This window comes from Elaeis guineensis, chromosome 11 (assembly GCF_000442705.2).
Source record: "Elaeis guineensis isolate ETL-2024a chromosome 11, EG11, whole genome shotgun sequence".
NCBI classification, from domain to species: domain Eukaryota; kingdom Viridiplantae; phylum Streptophyta; class Magnoliopsida; order Arecales; family Arecaceae; genus Elaeis; species Elaeis guineensis.
In genome coordinates, this window is record NC_026003.2 from 69031951 (window position 1) to 69049650 (window position 17700).

General features: G+C 40.5%; 1 protein-coding gene across 1 annotated transcript in view; it reads right to left on the reverse strand.

Moving 5' to 3' along the window:
* Nucleotides 1-16963, reverse strand: part of LOC105035113 (BEACH domain-containing protein C2) — a gene marked incomplete in the record, with an annotated part of 97910 nt that extends 80947 nt beyond the window's left edge. The window contains 5 exon segments of the mRNA XM_073245534.1: nt 4565-4699; nt 6410-7135; nt 7930-8717; nt 14630-16598; nt 16842-16963. Coding sequence (XP_073101635.1) covers nt 4565-4699; nt 6410-7135; nt 7930-8717; nt 14630-16571 — 3591 coding nt within the window.
* Between the last annotated feature and the right edge of the window lie 737 nt (nt 16964-17700).

Here is a 17700-nt window from a genome sequence, read left to right on the forward strand (position 1 = left end):
TCAACGATCATTGTACTCACCCAAGCATTATCTCACTCCAGAGGAAGTGGAGCAGAAAGCAAGACTTATAAAAGAGGACATGAAAATAGGCCTAACCAAGTTATAACATGAATATACAAGAAATACAAGTTGGACAGAAGCATGCATCAATGCATGGGTTCTAGATCTGTCCTTCATGAGCAAGGAATTAGTGAGTTTTGAGCCTCAGGGTTGAATGTAAAAGCACTTGAGGATAGCCAAGATGGGAGTGAAGAAAGTCATTCATTAATAAAACTGAAGGAACTGGGTGCCGGTTATTAGACATAGAAGGAATCATCTCAACCAGCAGAATCTATAATTCCTGTTTTTGCTTTACAATTTGGAATGGAATTAACATTAACCAGGAAAACTCACACCTTTATTGCTAACAACCTCTGTAATAATTGAAAAATCTAGTACTTTTGTGTTGCCTAAACAGATTGAGATTACTTCTTGAATTGTTGTATGGTCACTCAGAAGTGTTTAGGCATGATAAACTTTTGCTTACCTATACCAGATTTGTTATAGTCAGTCATGGCTGACTATTCAAACATGCTAGCAAGTCTGAACATAGTTTAAGACAGCTCCATGAGAGAAAATGTAATAAGTGAATACTTGATTCACATTCTTATGCCCAAAACGGTATAACCATAGCTTTCAAAACCGTGCCGAACCGGGCAGTTCAGGCGTGCCGAACCGGGCAGTTCAGTTTGGGGCGTGCCGAACTGGACCGACAAGGAACCAAGATGGTTCCGGCTTAGAAAGCGGCACACGCCGGCACCAAGGGAGAAAAAGAGAGAAAGAGAGAAAGGGAGAGGAGGACGCCACCGGAGGCCGACGGTGGCCCGCTGCGGCCGTCGGAGGGCCATGGAAGCCTCCGCGGATCAACCATTGTCTGATAGGGCTTTTAAACAAGCAAGAAAAAGAGAGAGAGGGTGAGCGACATACCGGATGGAGGGGCTGTCGGAGCTTGCCCAGTGGCCACCAGGCGGTGGAAATCGCATAGGCGGAGCTACGGCTGTGGAACAGGAGCTACCACCCCAATTCTTTCATCGCGTTTTTTTTAAAAACGCGATGAATAGCGAAGCCGGCAATGGGCAAACCCACTGCCGGCTTCATTTTTTTTGAATTTTTTAAAAAAAAGCAAAAACAGTGAAGCCGGCGAATAGTTTGCCGCTTCACTTAAGTTCGGATTTTTTTAAAAAAACCTCATGAAACAAGGGCGTCGCCCTTGTTTCACACCCGCGGCACCACATATGTGGACTACATCGTCCGACGGCCACGACGGTCAGCCAGAGGCCGTCCAACGACCCCTCCAACTCCTTCCCCTCCCTCTTTTTCTTTCTCCCCCCTCTCTAATTTTCTCTCTTTCTCTCTTTTCCTCCTCTTGGTTCCCTTCCTTTCCCTGTATCAGTTTGTGCCAATCCAGTCCGATACAGATCCGTACTGACTCGTACCACCGACACGGGCTCCGGTACCGAGTCCGCAAATGTTGGGTATAACTAACATAACTCGCAAGCATATTCATATAACAGCAGACCTTATGGTCCAGAACAGAATATCTAGTTTTGTTTCTTGGATAAATAATGCATCACAACTATATTTTAGCAACCTTGGCAATAAGCTTGCCAAGAAAACCCAAATATATTAAAAGATGATCTTCATTTAACAGACCACCATTGTTTCTTCATCAAACAAATTATTCAACAATCCTAGAACATTAAAAGCTACTTCAAAGTTTTTGAGCTCAAGAATTCCCCTTTCGGTAATCTTTTCCATCCCAAGAGGTTAGGATTCACAGGAAACCTAATTCCATAAAAGCAATTAAACTTTTGTCGATATAAATCCTTTTAAGTCGTGTTCAAAACCCCTACCTTGGACACATTGTAGTCAATTTTTTCTATCAAAGAAACAAACCTACAACATAGAAAATCCCTGCTTCCAATAAAAACAAGCTACAGATTTGCGAAGGTATAATACTGATTGACTTCAACAAAACCTGAAACAAACTCCATAAAAGCGTGAAATAAATTTCTCCATCTTATATCCCACCCTTCTCTTCTTAGCAATCCTGTTCACTGTTCTCATGGACTTACTCCCCAAGAAAGGCACTTTGAACAACAATCCAGAGAACTTAGTTCAATCCCATTATATAACCCCTCTCATAACCTAACTATGACTACTTAGCACATGCCTTCCAAAGAAGGAAAGGGGGGAGCGAGAAGAGAGAGAGAGAGACTTTATCTTCAAAGGAGGTGGGAAGGGCTTTCATCCCAGATTCATTCTTCTAGGTCAAACTCTTTTCCTTCAAAGAGGGCTAGATCTGGTCTAGGCCACCCAAACTGGAAACAACAGTTTTTCTTAAATCTAAATAGGTTCCTTCTGCAAGATGAGATCTTGTTCCAAAGGTGGTTGATTCGGGAAGAGAAAACAAGGAATCTGAAGCAGCAGATGCCACAGGAGAATCAGCCAATAAGGAATATCATTTTTTAGAGACAGGAAGACTGAAAGAGTAACGAGAAATAGGGAGTTGCACTGTTTCTCTTAGCACAGATGCCCTCTCTTTTAGCACCACCATGCCCCTCTCTAAGTTAATGACAGAGATTATTTATTTAATCAGAAAAATTTACTTGATCAAAGTATATTGAGTCCATGCTGCACATTGATTAGTATCTTCTTTTCCTATCTAAATTAAACTCCGCTGGATAGAAAGTCCACACCAGTTGTGCTTCTCTTTCCTATTTTAATTAAACCTCTATCAGAAGTGAATTATTGGAGAGAGAAATTAAGATTTGTCTAGATGGCATGCAAGAGCTTGTGTGCCCTTGTAACAGAGAATTTCACATGGATATGAAAGAAAATCATTGTACTTTAAGATATTCCAGCTACATGAAATGTTCGGGTAACAAAGTCAGCAGTCCAGGCATGAAACATTATCCCATTAAATTAGTAGAGATAAACCATCACCAGGCAATCAATCACCATTGCATCTGCTCTCTATCTAACCAAGATTTTAAATTTTGTGGGATAGGGGTGTCCTAATTTCTCCATGGAACAAGACACCCCTTGTCCTGCCTCATCCCGATGGTAATCCCGCTTGATAGTCCCATAGGTGACCTTTGTCTGTCTTCCCTTCTTCTTTCCATTCCTTTTTCTTTCTTTCTTGTTCTTCCTTCCTTACTTTCTTCCTTCTTTCCTCCCTTTTCCTTGACTTCCCTGCTTTCCTTTTTCTTCTTCTTTCTTTTTCTTATCCCTTCCTATTCTTCTTTCTTTCTTTCCTTTTTTCTTCTTTCTCTTTCCTTTCTTCATTTTTTCCTTTCCTTCATTCTTTTTTTTGTCCTTGCCTATCTTTCTTTCCTTGTTCTTCTTCTTTCCTTTCACTTCATTTTCTTCATCTTTCATTCTTTTCTTTCTTTTTTCTTCTTTCCCCACACAAATAAGTTTCAAAATCCCAACCTTATCCGATCCCATTTTCTCATAGAAATGGGACAGGATGGCCAGAACGCCCCCCGCCCCTCCAGGACTTAAAACCTTGCTCTAAACCACTAACAACCCATAATGAAACCAACACCTCAGACACCATCACATCTTCCACATTCTCTGGCAGTCTTCTTAATGAAAGGAAAACTGCATAGACTGATCACAAGGACAAAAAGGGACATATCTAAATAACACGCACAGGGCAAACAAATACAGAACAGGGTAGCAAAAACCTTGAAGCTACACATCATCTTATATTCCGTTCCAAACCACTTGTGTTTGATTATCATTTAACACATTGTATGGCATCAATTGAAAAGGTGGAACCACATATGGCCCCTCTTGATGAGCCAAACATTTATGGGCAGCTTAAAAAAGGTAATGCAGCATATATATTACAATAACAATATATCTTATTTAATTTTGTCATGGCTCTTTTGAAGGGACAAACCAATAAAGCATGAGCAAAGATGGAAGCATAAGTTCACAACTAATGCATGTTTATATACAGCAATAGCTTTTGCCTCAGTATGCTACTAGGATTACAAAAGTGATAAGCAATTCAACTTGAATATTTATTTTTTGCATTATACGTACAGAAAATATACTAGAATAGGCTACCGCATATTCGTGTAAATGTTTGATGATTCAATGAGAATGCAACCCAAATAGATGATCATGGGTCTATACTATAGAAAAATTTAATCCTCTCTGTATTTCCGACTTTTATGTTATAGAAATGATGATCATAAACAATGAAATCACTAGAAAACCTATGCAACAACAGAACTATCAATGGCCACAAGAACAGAATTAGATAAAAGCTTCACAGAGTGAACTAAATCAATAATCTAAAAGCCTGGCTAGTGACATCAGCAGAGACTCCACATTGATAATCTCATAGTGGATGGCTTCTGTAGCACCACAATACATTCATAATGGAACCATCACTAGAAATATAAAACATACAGTTGTGCAATATGCACAATGTAGGCATGAGGTCAAAATAAAGTACTTGTAAGAAATAACCATACAGAAGTTACCAAAAGAGGTCCTAGCATGTTACCTGTATAGCTCGAACCTGGAATGCCCTGGATGCATAGGGAAGCGAACAGAGAAGAACCAACAAAAGTTGGAGATGCTCAAAGCGGTGACCAGAATCATATATGTTCAGGCCATCATCAGTTGACAAAACATTTGTCTGAATCAAAGGACAGATAATGTGGTTTAGCATTTTCACACACCAATAAATCAGCAAGGGTATGAATGCCGCAAGAACATGTTAAGGTCTAGGATCAATGTAACCAAACTAAGATATGAATTCAAAATATTGTCTAGGTACAAATTTGTGAAAATCACATTAAAATACCCAACCGCATTTTTTTGACAAAAGCAAATGCCTTTTTATAGTTCACTGATGTAGGACTAGCTTGGGTTCACTTAAATGCAGCTGGTTTCATAAAAAGAAAAACTAAAGATACAACGCCATAACCACCACATTCTCCGCAATTTCCAAATCATTACCGCATAAAGTGATATCAGAAAGAGCAAGGGAACTACTCATAGTGGATGGAAGTCAAGATTTAATGAAATTTGCGGAGAATTTTCCTTCTCCTGTGAGAGATAACATGTTTCTAACTTCCAAATATCTGGCCAATGAGATTTAACACAAATCAAAACAGAAAATCAGGTGCAATTATCATCCTTTAATAGTATTAAGAAATCAGTTGCTCCAGCAAACTGAGAACCGCTGCAGCCAGAATGTATAGGTATTTCTAGTGAAAAAATGAAAAGGGGCACAACAGCGTAGCCCTAAACTCTCTACTTTTCATATTTACAACTTATGCAGTTGCAAACCAGCTTCAAACATCTAACAGAACCGATGCTTAGCCAGCCCATCTTTCAGCATATTTTTAATTACAGAGACAATCTTACCACGAAGTGTTTTAAGATCAATTTCTAGTGTTCATGATCCTTCCTGCAGTATTTTTTATAGAAATTTTTATTATACAGAGTTTTCCTCTTTACTGTGAGACAGCCATACAAGTCAGCTTTAGCAACATTTAGAAAATTTAATATCTGCCTATACAATGGTTCCAGATTCAATAAGTCCATATTTCAGAACTAGACCATGCAAAAAAGCCATGTAGGGCAACTTTTTCAGAATCTAGTTAGCATACTTATATTTGTACTGAAATGTTTAGGTGTAGATGGGTCAACTTACCTGCTCTGCCATAGCAGTCATGACTAAGCCTATCAACAACTCTGACATGATTGTTCATGTCTATGTTACAGAAGCATCTTTTAACCGTACTGGGACAAGTGGACAGGCATATCACCTTTGTATTAAACAACATTTTCATGTGCAGGACATATTTTTCTGTGGACAAACATTTTCTCAAAAAAAAATTGGTTGTTGAACTCCTAAGAGTTTTTATGAGTAATAACAGTAACATGATGAAAAAGCACCATATAGTGCGAGGACAACCAAATAGAAAAGCACTAGAAAATCATGCAAGATGACCTGATGGACTTTTATTATCTGAGTACAAAGCAATAGCAAGGAAATGAACACATAAAAATTTCAGAATTCAACATTGTCAAATCCAACTTTAAGCCAAAAACATTTACCCTCAGCAAGTAGTGAATAGATCATTGTCACAAACATAAAAGAAAAGCCTGATAAAGTGGAAACGTGTGACAGGAAAAAAAAAATCTATGGAAATAGCTAACTTTGTTCATGTATGTGTCTCAACATTTTGATAAATGCTACGCACAGATGAGACTATTGTTGCCGAATCCTCAACAAAGTAGTGTATAATTGACAGTTCAAAATAGCTTAGCTATTTCAGTCTATACTGAAGAGTCTCATAATAGAAGTTATGGACATGGTAGTGCAAAATGTACATACTGTTGCTGCCAATAAAGCCATATACGCATTGGTGGTCATAAGCCTTTGTGGAGCTGCTTGAAACGTTTTTTGTAATGCAAAAAGTAACAAAGCAACTCTGTCTTCAAACATGGTACTCCCTTCTTCAGCACCCGCAATAGTCAGAATGTTACTAGACAAACTTGAAGAAGCAGCATTTGAGTTAAATTTGAGATAACCTGATGCGACAAGAGCACCCAATAGGGTGATTATCCCCACTACAATTCCATCACCATTGTCAATATTATATACATTGTTCCTAGCACTGTCAGCACTTATTGAGAAACTAATGCCACCCAAATTCTTTAAAAGTTGGTTATCAGAAGCAGATGCCATTCTTTCAATATTCATGCCCAAAGATACCTTAGAAGAACCATTGTAAGTACTTGATGACCCAGATTTTGAGCCCTCTTCAGGGGAACAAGATTCCTTCTGTTCAAGAGATTCTGGTTCATCATCCTGGCTTTTTGGTTCACCACTGGTAGTTCCCAACCCGGACACATCCCCAGATGCCTGGGATGCATTATCAGCATGAGATACACTAGAATTATCCAAAATATTATGATTACCAGCTTTGGCTTCTTGTTGCAAAAGAACAAGAAGCGTTTCTATCCCACCACAAGATATAAATGATTGCGCAAATGTGTGAGCCCTAGATGTATTAGGCTGCACAACCAGTCTATAGATTAGGTGCAGCACTCTCGCAACCTGAAAAAAAAAGCATAATGAAGCAAAGTTCTTAAACAAATAACTAGAACTCTAGTATAAAGCATGTTTCGAAGAAAATAGCACATAATTAAAGATTGCATAATGGTACGAGTAAAACTGACTAATATTTGCTAAGCATGCAGACTCAATCACAAGAAATTCAAACATCAGGTCTACAAATCATATTGTATGAGTCATGCAATGATCAAAAAATAAAAAGTTTAAAATAATCAAAAATTGAAAATTTAAGAAAAATGTATGAAAAATAAGAAAGTTAAAGGATGTCAGGTTTGTGTCTGGAACTGATAAAATGAAAAGTTCCAAAAAATAACAGTGTACATGGATCTTAATGGTTATCAATGAAATATATGTTACCATGCCTAGTTTTAAAACTTAAATCTACATATAATGTAATGCAAAGAATATTTGGGGAAAAATATTAAGGCGCACATGTAATGCTACACATATGGCTCAAACAAGCTAATTTATGCCATATATTTCACCTTGTAAAGCCTCAACCATGAGCCTCAAGGTGTTCTGGAAAGTCAATCTCAAGAAGCCATGCAAGAAAGCTGCAAATATGCTTAACAATGATGCAAAAGTTTAAGGAAGAGCAGACAAATGCAATTAAATGCTAAGACAATTATGAAAAAAACAAAATAGCAATATAAACAATGATATAAGAATTAATCCAGAAATTCAAGGAGAAGAATTTATTAGAATTGATACAGCAATAGTATCATGATATTTTTTACTAGAATAATAACTGACTTGATGACAATTTATGAATCTACCTGATTAGGTTGCGGACAGTCAACAATGAAACTTATCAAGCAACGGACATCATCGGCAGCCAATGAAGATGCTGCTGCTCCTACTAAAAGCTCAATAACCACTAAGAGCTCATCAACCAGGGCATTCACTTCACCCATAGGTCTCGGTGCACCATGAAGCGAAAAAGTATCAACAGAATCTTTTTCACGAATAACCCAATAGCACCTTCTGCAGCTGTCAAGAAGCATTTGCAGGGCATTGGCTTCCCGCATGGCCAATGATTCTGTAAACACCATGTCTGCAAGTGAAGACAGAAGCTTCTTCTGTAAACCATAATTGCACAAACTCCACATCTTCAAATCTAACAGCAACGTACTAAAAAGCTGCACTTTAAGTTTATGATTATTTTTCTGTGATTGACATAGGGACACAATTGCTGCAACAATTTCCTCGTCACTCAATCCATTTTGTTTTCCAAGTTCCAGTGCTGATAGAGTTTGCAGAAGATAATGTAAAATTCTTGACAAAAGCTCAGGTGCTCGTGCTCGACATAACTCCTCATTATTTCCAGGATGTTGAATTGCAATGGAGATAATTCTGAAAATAGGGGCAGAGAGTGAAGTTGTCGCAAGAGACAAAGGAAAATCACCAATTACAGGTTCCAGGCTATCCATCTGCACATTGCTGACTGTCAGAGGAAGTAAAGCCAATGGACCCCCAGATGCTAAGGCCCATAAAGATTCTGCCGGGCGTACTCGAGAAGCAACATGAACTTGCCCGAGGACCTCAGCAGGTCTCCGGTGAACACCTGAAAAGTTTAAGAAAGGCATAAACTATTATCTGACCAGGAAGCACCCCTAAGAACATGTAAACCATAACACAAAATCCTCAGGAATCATGGAAACAATTTAAGAATAACATGTATTTGATGTAATTACCCAAGACAGGGAAGCTGAACGTTTCATCCTGAAGCTAAAAAGGTGAAGTTCAGATGATGTATTATAATATGAAGGCATCAATCAAATCAAGTTGGATTGTAAGTATGTATGATTCAGAAGCCTATGTTTCCTCACAGATGATATTTTAAGGTTCACAAGGTAGGAAAAAGAGAACAGGAAAACTCATCAATAACCATAATCTCAAGACAGTCATAAACTCTTTTCACCACCATGAACACGCCTGACCTGTTCGAAATTTGAAGCATGATAAAATCTAGCAAAGCGGATGCTTTGAGTAACATCCATGATGGGCAACAAAAAAGAAAAAGTTTTTGGGGTGTTTATTTTGAGAGTTTAAAGATGGTTCAACTCACAAATACAACCACCATATCTACATTATACATAAAAACAACAGTCTTGCATTTGAGAAAAATTCTATTTGATTCTGTCTGTCATTTTTCTTTACAGAAACACTCTTCCACATCTCTTATAATACATAACTAACTCCAATTTAAATAAAGTTCATTATTTTAAAAAATTAATTAAAAAGGATGACAACACAAGGAAATAATACAAAAGAGAACTTACTTGTTATTTAAAATTTATTTCTATAATAATTTAAAACTTTATATTTTTCAAACACGCACGCACGCATTCAATTGCTAGTATTAGGGAAGAGGCCAGAATATTTAATATAACAAATATCTAGAATACACCCAGTCAACTGCACACTAAATAGACAAACCTACACATTAAGTACAGCAATAAATCTTTTTTCGCAGTTCAAACATGACTACATTATATGCTATCACAAATCCAATGCTGATAATGATAGTCTCTACTCTGAGATTACTGGCAGAGACAACTGTTTGATTAAAAACTAGGAAGCTCAAGTGGAGAGATATTGCTAAGGAGTTATGTCACCAAGACATGCCTTGGCAACTTTAAGAGAAAATATCATCAAACTTCACTAAGACTAGTAATATTGTATAGCTTCAGTGTTCAAAAATGAGGATCAAGCATGCAAAATATGGGAGACAAAATTAAGGTTGATACATGATAAAATTAGTATAGGCTGGGACTGTTATGAGCAGAGTGAGGAAATAATGGGGACAACAGAGTCACATCAACTGAGGAGAAGAGATGAAGACCACCTGAGATGGCAGGGGCATATGCAACAAAGATCTGACAATTTTCATGTCAAGAGGGATGTCAGTTTTAAGTAGCAGAAGACTTGGTCATAATGGTCATTGATGCCTCTTGGAAAACAATCCGCACTTTTCGTAAAAGTAAAAATTATGCAAACAATCAACTAATTGCTTAATATTACAATATGACCATTTATCTGATGACAGGACCTCCCCTAGAATCACTTAAGTTCCTATACTATTTACTATAATTATGAAGACATTTGACATACAAGACAAAAATATACTGTACATTTGAGCAACAATTATCGTAGTCAAAAGTTCAGCATTTGGGAACAACATGGATAGCAATAAATATTCAGAATCTGGAAAATTTTCAAACAAAATGCAAGAAAGTTCCAGAAAACTAGAAAAACTAAACCTGAGGAAAAAACATAAAGTCATCAAAATATTTATGTATTTATCATATAAAAACAGAAGCATGAGAAATGCAAAGTAATATAAAATGCAGCACCACCAATAAAAATATATCCCATCACTTATTTGTAATGGCACAAAGGTTTATGGTTTTTTGATTTAGTCAAGATTAGTTCATACATGAATCATTAAACTCTTGTATAATTCCAGAATAACTAAATAGTTCTCTGCTGATTCTTTTAATGGAGAACAGGGATTCACCCAATCCCCCACCTTCTGGACCTCAAGATGCCCAGTTAGTCCTTCCTGGTGCAAAGGACCAGTTCAATCAGGTAATTGCTGGTTCCCTGATTGCTGTGGTAAAAAATGGTTTTGACCTGCCCATTGCTTGAGAAGCAAGCCCTCTAATTAATATTTGGAACTTTTATTAAATCTGTCAATCAAGAAACTTTTAAGGAAGCTATGTGTCCCATGTAAGAAAATTACACATCGATTACAGAGTCCCAGAAAAAGGGCTCAATTAGGAAACCTACATGGCTGTGCAGTTTTGCATTTCGCATTCTTTCTATTACATCCCAGTCTATTCTAGGATAGGTGGCTAACATTAATCTAATAAGTGAAATAGTCATTGTCTGACCAATAGCAGACTGCTTGTGCCCACCAATTCTGTCTCACCCACCACGAAATTTGTATGCTCCATGGACGGATCAAAAAGTAGAGTGTTGGTTAAAGTAAGCCGCCCTATTCTATTACCAGACATAGAGCAATAATTGGCAAGCCTAGAGTTTTATTACTTTCTTTTAAATAGTGTTCATAAATGACATCTGATCAAGGCTGAAAGAGGGAGTAGAAAGCCGGCTGCTTTTCATGGTTTTTATCAGATATTAGTATATGAAAATTGAAGGGATGCAGGCCTCCCCTTCCCTTATGTTGTCATCCATTTCTTATATCCCTTTGCACTTCTCCAAACTTTCTCAAAGTTTGTTAGATCCCTCTTTCTCTCTCTTCTCTTCTCTACTCTCTATATATGAATTCTGTCCTCAGCTGTGATAAATCTCTGCAATGTCAAAGCAGGGTATTGCTGTTTTAACATATCTGAAGCTAAAAAAGGAATGAAGCTGCAGAAATTATCCCCTCCGCAACAGTTCAGCAATCAGATTTGAAGACATTTGAGAAACCAGGTGTGAAGAAATATTGTATAATTGTCAAAAAAGATAGAGCGGGTAAAATTGGATTCTAGATCAACCACCGTCTCAATGATTTAGATTCCTTGATTTTAGGGTGCATATCTTTGGGTGCAGATAAATTCCTACATCACATTGCATTTTTCGTTTAACATGCAATAACAAATTGTCAGTTGTGTGAAACATAATAGCAAGTTGAAGCACAACAGACTCAAGTTGAGTGTTCATCAACTATAACAAGCTCAATAAGCAGTTTTTAATTATCTTTATTACAATAAACGTTCATGATTGGTAAAAGTTGAAAAGGAGGAAGGTCAGTGAAAAGTCACATTTTGTTTGGTAAGGAACAAACATCAAAGAGCTCAATGTCAGTTGGCCAAGGACTTGGTTTTTAAATAGCAGCGAAGGTCCAAGTATCTTCACAACCCCATTCTCTGAGTAATGGTAGCATTAGAAATTTCTAAATTGGTTATTTGTAAATTAAGTTTCCCCATTGTATTCCAGAGGTGTTTAGGGGTCTTCATATATGGAGCTCCAAAACTAGGTCCCAAATGCAAATGGTTATCCTTCGGGCAGTCTTCTTCACTCTGTCATGTTACTGACAGCAATGGTTTTTCCCACCCTTCTTAAAGCTTGACTAAGATAATTTGCCAATGCAAAAGGTACACCATGCAAGGATAAAATATACATTCTAAAAACAGGTTTTGTTGAGATAGTGTTCAAGTTTTAAAGCATAAAACAGTCATCAAATGGAACACGATCCATGATTCTATTCATTGTGAGGATAAAATATAGGGAAATGCTTTTATACCCCAAAACCTCACCAAAATGGCTTCAATTCATGTTTTATTATGAACCAGAGAGGCAAAGTTAGCATTTTGGTCCCAACTTAATGACTGAACCATTTGTGCATTATGAAAATGGAACAGTGCTCAAAGAAATATCATAAAGCATCTTTTTGCGTACATTATTACGTAAATGTGCACCATTTAGCTTTAGGTGTTCTGGTTCTCCTCAATCATCATTAAAAAATCTTGCTTATATGTCAAGGCAACAAGAATACTGAACAGGTTGGCGATGACTAGGAGATACACATGCCATCCGTGATCATGGCAGCAAACAAAGATGCTTGAAAAGAGTGAAATCACTAAGGTAGTCCTATTTCATTCACCTCTATTAAGTAATTCCTGCACTGCCTAGAAAGAAAAGCCTCTTCATGTTAAATAATTTACCGAAGCTGGGCAAGAGACCTTTCTGAATCACATACATTTCCAGGCAACTTCAAAACCTTGTTTCCAGTGAACAGCATAAAGCACTACAAGATCAAACCGCTCCAAAACTTAAAAATCTTAAAAGGCCGAGAGCATGAATAATAGAAGCCTGAGTAACACAAAATTCAATTATTCTAGAAGTATAAAGCTGATTGGATGATGTTGGAAGTCTTTCCAAAGTTACTCAAAGAAAGACATCAGTGGGTTCAAAGGGGGTGATCATCTAGCAATGAAGCCTAATTGAGGTGGCAGTAATGCACTAGAACATGAAGAAATCTGCTGAACACTAATCCATAGAGCAGGTCATGGAGATGATTCTTTAAATCAAATTAGTCTGAACACCAGATGTGATTCATCATGATGTAAAATGGAAATGCCTCAAACAAACGCAAATCATTATACTACCATTTCCATGTATAACTTAATTATTTTTTAAAAAAAATTTAGTAGTGCTATATCATGTTTCATCCAATGCAAGCCTACCCCAAATCTATCCTATACATTAAAACGCATCCCTCCACTCTCCCTGCGTGCCATGTGGCATGTAACTCGTCAAAGTTGATTGTGCACACACGTCAGATGCGGAAGGGCTACATTTTTTTTTTTGTCTTTTCTTTCAGCGCGCTTAGGACTCCCCTATTTTTTTTTTCCATCAAATCATTCCCGAGCCCTCTCGAACCTTCTCTACCTCTCCCCCTTCCGATCTCTCTCAAGTGGTTTCCTTCCCACATATCTCCGAAAAAGAGAGGCCAACATCCTCCCTGCTCTCCTACCGGTCTCCACCGTCACTCTCCTCCCAATCCTTACCGGCATCGGGCTCCCCCCTCCAATCTCCCACAGGTGCTCTCCCTCCCATAGATCTCCATTTTTTTTTTTTTTTGCTTGGAATCCTTCCAAATCCCTTGCAGCAGATGAGGCGCAGCCAGCGAAGACACGGGGGCAGGGGCGGGAGAGGAGGAGGGCTTTTTTTTTCCATGGACCGCACGGGGGGCGGGGGGGAGGCACAGCCGGCGGAGACCGTGCGGTCCATAGGGGGAAAAAAACCCCGCCCTCTCCCCCTGCGGCTCCACCGGCCATGACTCCCCCCGCCCCCCACCTCCCCCACGGCTCTGCCAGTCCCCACCCCCGCCAGCCGTGCCTCCCCCCCCACACCCCCGCCAGCCGTGCCTCCGTCATGCCCTACCCCCTCCCCTGCCGCGCCTCATCCATTGCAAAGTGCGGGTGACATCCTAGCGAACATTATTGGTCAACATCATGTGTAGATACATGTCCGATATGTCCTTGTCTCATATCAACCTCTCCTAACAAAGTAATTAAATGCCCCAAATATGCTTTGTCAAAGTGATTCCACCGAAGTTTGTTTCCTGCATTTGGCATTAGTTAGATAACATTGAATTGAATTCAGCAACAAATGATTGCACTGAATTTGATCAAAAGATTAATATCCTATTCCTGAAGGTCAAGTAACAAGTGGATAGAGTTCAGCATATAATTCCAACTTCCAAGTTCTACGTCAAAGTATGTGGCTTGTGAAAGAGAGAGTACGAAATGGTTACCACTGGTACTATTTATTGGCATGAGTTATTAAAGGAAGTTTCCATACAGTATGATCTAGGAAATGTTTATAAACACTACCCATCTTGCCATGATTATTTAAACTTGTATTATTGCCTTTTTGTCAACAAATCCACTAAAATTTCATTGTTCCTCAGTGTTCAAGAAAGTGCATAAGATTAACAGAAAAAATGATAAAGTAACCAACCTGCTGCACCAGAAGGAGATGCATCTGGACAGAAACGCCCACTCAGCAAGCTGGGGTGGTAGAGAAGATGCAAGCTTCCTCCAATCTCAGCATCCAACTTCAAGCTCTCTTCTGCCAGACTTCTCACATGTTCATTTGTTCCCAACCAGGGTAAACCCACACCATTTCCAAAAGAAGGCAGTGCATCTCCTCCCCTTGAAGCCAGTCGACCCATCCTCTCTGGCCCAATGGGTTCCTTGAAGATATAAACCGGCCCCATCTCTGCAAACAAGGGGCACTGCCTCCGACGCCGTTGGAGACCAGCCATCGTGGGTGGTGGATTTGTCCCTATGCAGCAAAAAGCCAATGGCTTCGAGATCCGTGGAAACTCAAAAGCACGGCTCTCATGCAAGTTCCCATTTACATACAATCTCAATTCACTCTCCACCTTTCCAAGCAAACCCTGCTTGCAAGTATGTTCTAACCCAACAAAATACCAAGTCTGTGGCTTGAATGCATACGTGAAATGTAAAGAAGCCTTTTTACCTTTCCCACCACCAACCTCCACTACCAAGAACTGGCCATGAAAGTAGGCCTCCAAACCATGGTTATCAGAGGACAGAAAGCTAAAAAGCCTTGGCATATGAGTGGTACCCTCCCCTGCAAGTGCACTTGCTGCAGCTGCCGCTGACACAGCAGATGTCTTCCCTGACCACGCAGCAGCTGCTGCAGCAATGGCAGCAGCAGCAGTCGCTGTGTTGAGAGTGTCAGCAAATGACTCAATGTATATCCATGTGGCAAATCCATATCCATTGGAGAAAGGCCACCGGCTCTCCCCAGGACCAAGCAAGCCAGAGCTCTCACCATCAAATTCAAATGAGTGAGCCGGGCCACGCGCCTCCTTGCTCTGCATGGCCTTCTCCAGTGCTAGCATCAGCGGCACTGCCCAGTCAGTTTTGAGTGTCTTCTTCACCACTCCAAGCCAGTGGTGAAGATCGATCACACTCAACGAATGCCCTGCTAAAACCTGAATGCATTGGCACAATGGCGTCCCATCCCAGGATACCCGATCAACGGAATCGACCAATATTTTCTCTGCTGATTGCAGCAATATTCCAAGCAATCCCGCAGCTGAGCACATTGCGCGATTTCTGGTGCACGCTCGCAAAATTAAAAGCAAACCTTTAACCATTCTTGTTCTCGGAGACATATGGGTCTCCGAGTCTCCTTGCCAGGGGAACCAAGGGATGAGCTCCGCAGCAACTACCGCAGCCCTCGAACTGGACATCACACTCGGAGGATTTGCAGGCGCACCGCCTCCAGTCTCATCAAGGCCTTCCACACCTCCCATGGTAACAAGCAGCGCATCAACCACAGATCTCGACACGTCCCCGACATCGCCGCCGCCACCATCCGACACTACTGATTTGAGCTTCTCGATGCTCTCCGCCTTCCCCATTATGGCAGAGTCAACCAGATGCACAAGCTCCGGGGAAATGTCTGGCATCGCCGGCTTCACTCTCGGCTTCAGCGGCGATCCAACAGGGGATGTGTAGGAATCAAAGCTGCCCAAGGAGGGCGACGGCCTGAGAGCCGAGCCGGAGGGGCTGTAGGGCGGAGAAGTTTGCATGTCGGGGGAGAGGGAGGCGCGGAGCTCCGCGGCGGCGGCGGCGGCCGCAGCAACGGGGGAGGAATTAGAGACGGCGTCGGCGCCGGACGTGCGGTTCAGGTTGTCAGAGGTGGAGGAGCGGACGGAGTCGACGGCATGGGCACCGTCGGCGGTGGACGGATCAAGGGCGGGACGATCGGGATCTCCGAGGGAGACGGCCTCGAAGAGGTCGTCGTCGGGAGTTGGGCCCGCAGGGGAGCTGCCGGCCGGGGGGAAGGACCCGCTGGATGCCGGGGTCTGCGACGAGGTGGCCGGCGGGGAGACTTCGGTTGGTTTGTGTAGATCCTCTTCCATTGTTTCCTTCTAGATCAAAGAATTCATCTGAAAAAGTAAATAAAATAAAACAAAGAAGGGGATGGGGTCAGAGAAGATGACGAGAGCGAGTGGTGGAAAAAAACCGATGTTGGACTAAACATTTATAGATCTGACCGAGTAAAAAGAGAGGAAATGTGGAAGAAGGAAGAGAGGAGAGTGGGGGGATAAGATCTGAGAAGGTTTGGAAGAAACGAGGGGGCGGAAAATGGTGGGAGAGATGAAGACGGAACAGAAAGAGTGAGATCTCACCTGGATTACGAGAAGCGAAGCATGGAGAGGGGATCACAGAGTGGCAAGGGAGAGGGGGAAGAAGGAGAGGGTGATAAGCTAGGATGGGGGAGGGTGTAGACTATAAACCGGCTTGATTTGGCAGGGGTTTCGGCTATTTGTCGGGTTGGGTCGGGCCAGCTGAGCCCCTGATTGGACCGGTGGTGGCTGTGATTTGAGGCGGCGAGAACGTGACGAACGGCCTTGTTGTCATCAATGTGAAATTCTTGTCAGGAACGAGTGGTCAGCACGTGCAATGCACGTGAGGAAAAAAATGTACCTTTTTTTTTTGGTAGAAGGGCCGAAGCTCTATATTAAGCTAAGAGTAACAGTTCTTACAAAAGTACGTAATACAAAACAAATACCATTCCAAAGCCATGGATCAAATTGTAGTTGCAACCCAAATACAACACATACAGGTATACACTACCAGCACCAGAGATGCATGAGGAGAAGAAACAAAACGTATATAATCCGAAAGTGGATTGAAAAACTAATCAGCAGCACCAATGAAGCCAATAGGAAGACTGTTCATCATGAGAAGTATAACTGAAGTCTGACAAGTTTGAAATATGTATATATGATGCAGCAGCAGCAAGTTGTATGGAAAAAGGGGCATATATGCTATTGATAAAGAAAACCTTGGGAGGATGGAGTAGACCCATGTAGAAGAGCAACATGCAGAGACCCTAATCATTTTTACATCAAATAAGAATGCAAACAGCAACAAGTCTATAGAGTAATCCAAAGCAACCCAAGATCCTCTAGAAGATGCAAATATCAGGGCCTGTAAAGCAGTATATGACGGTAGTGCAAAGGCAGCAATAAAAATGAGGAGGCA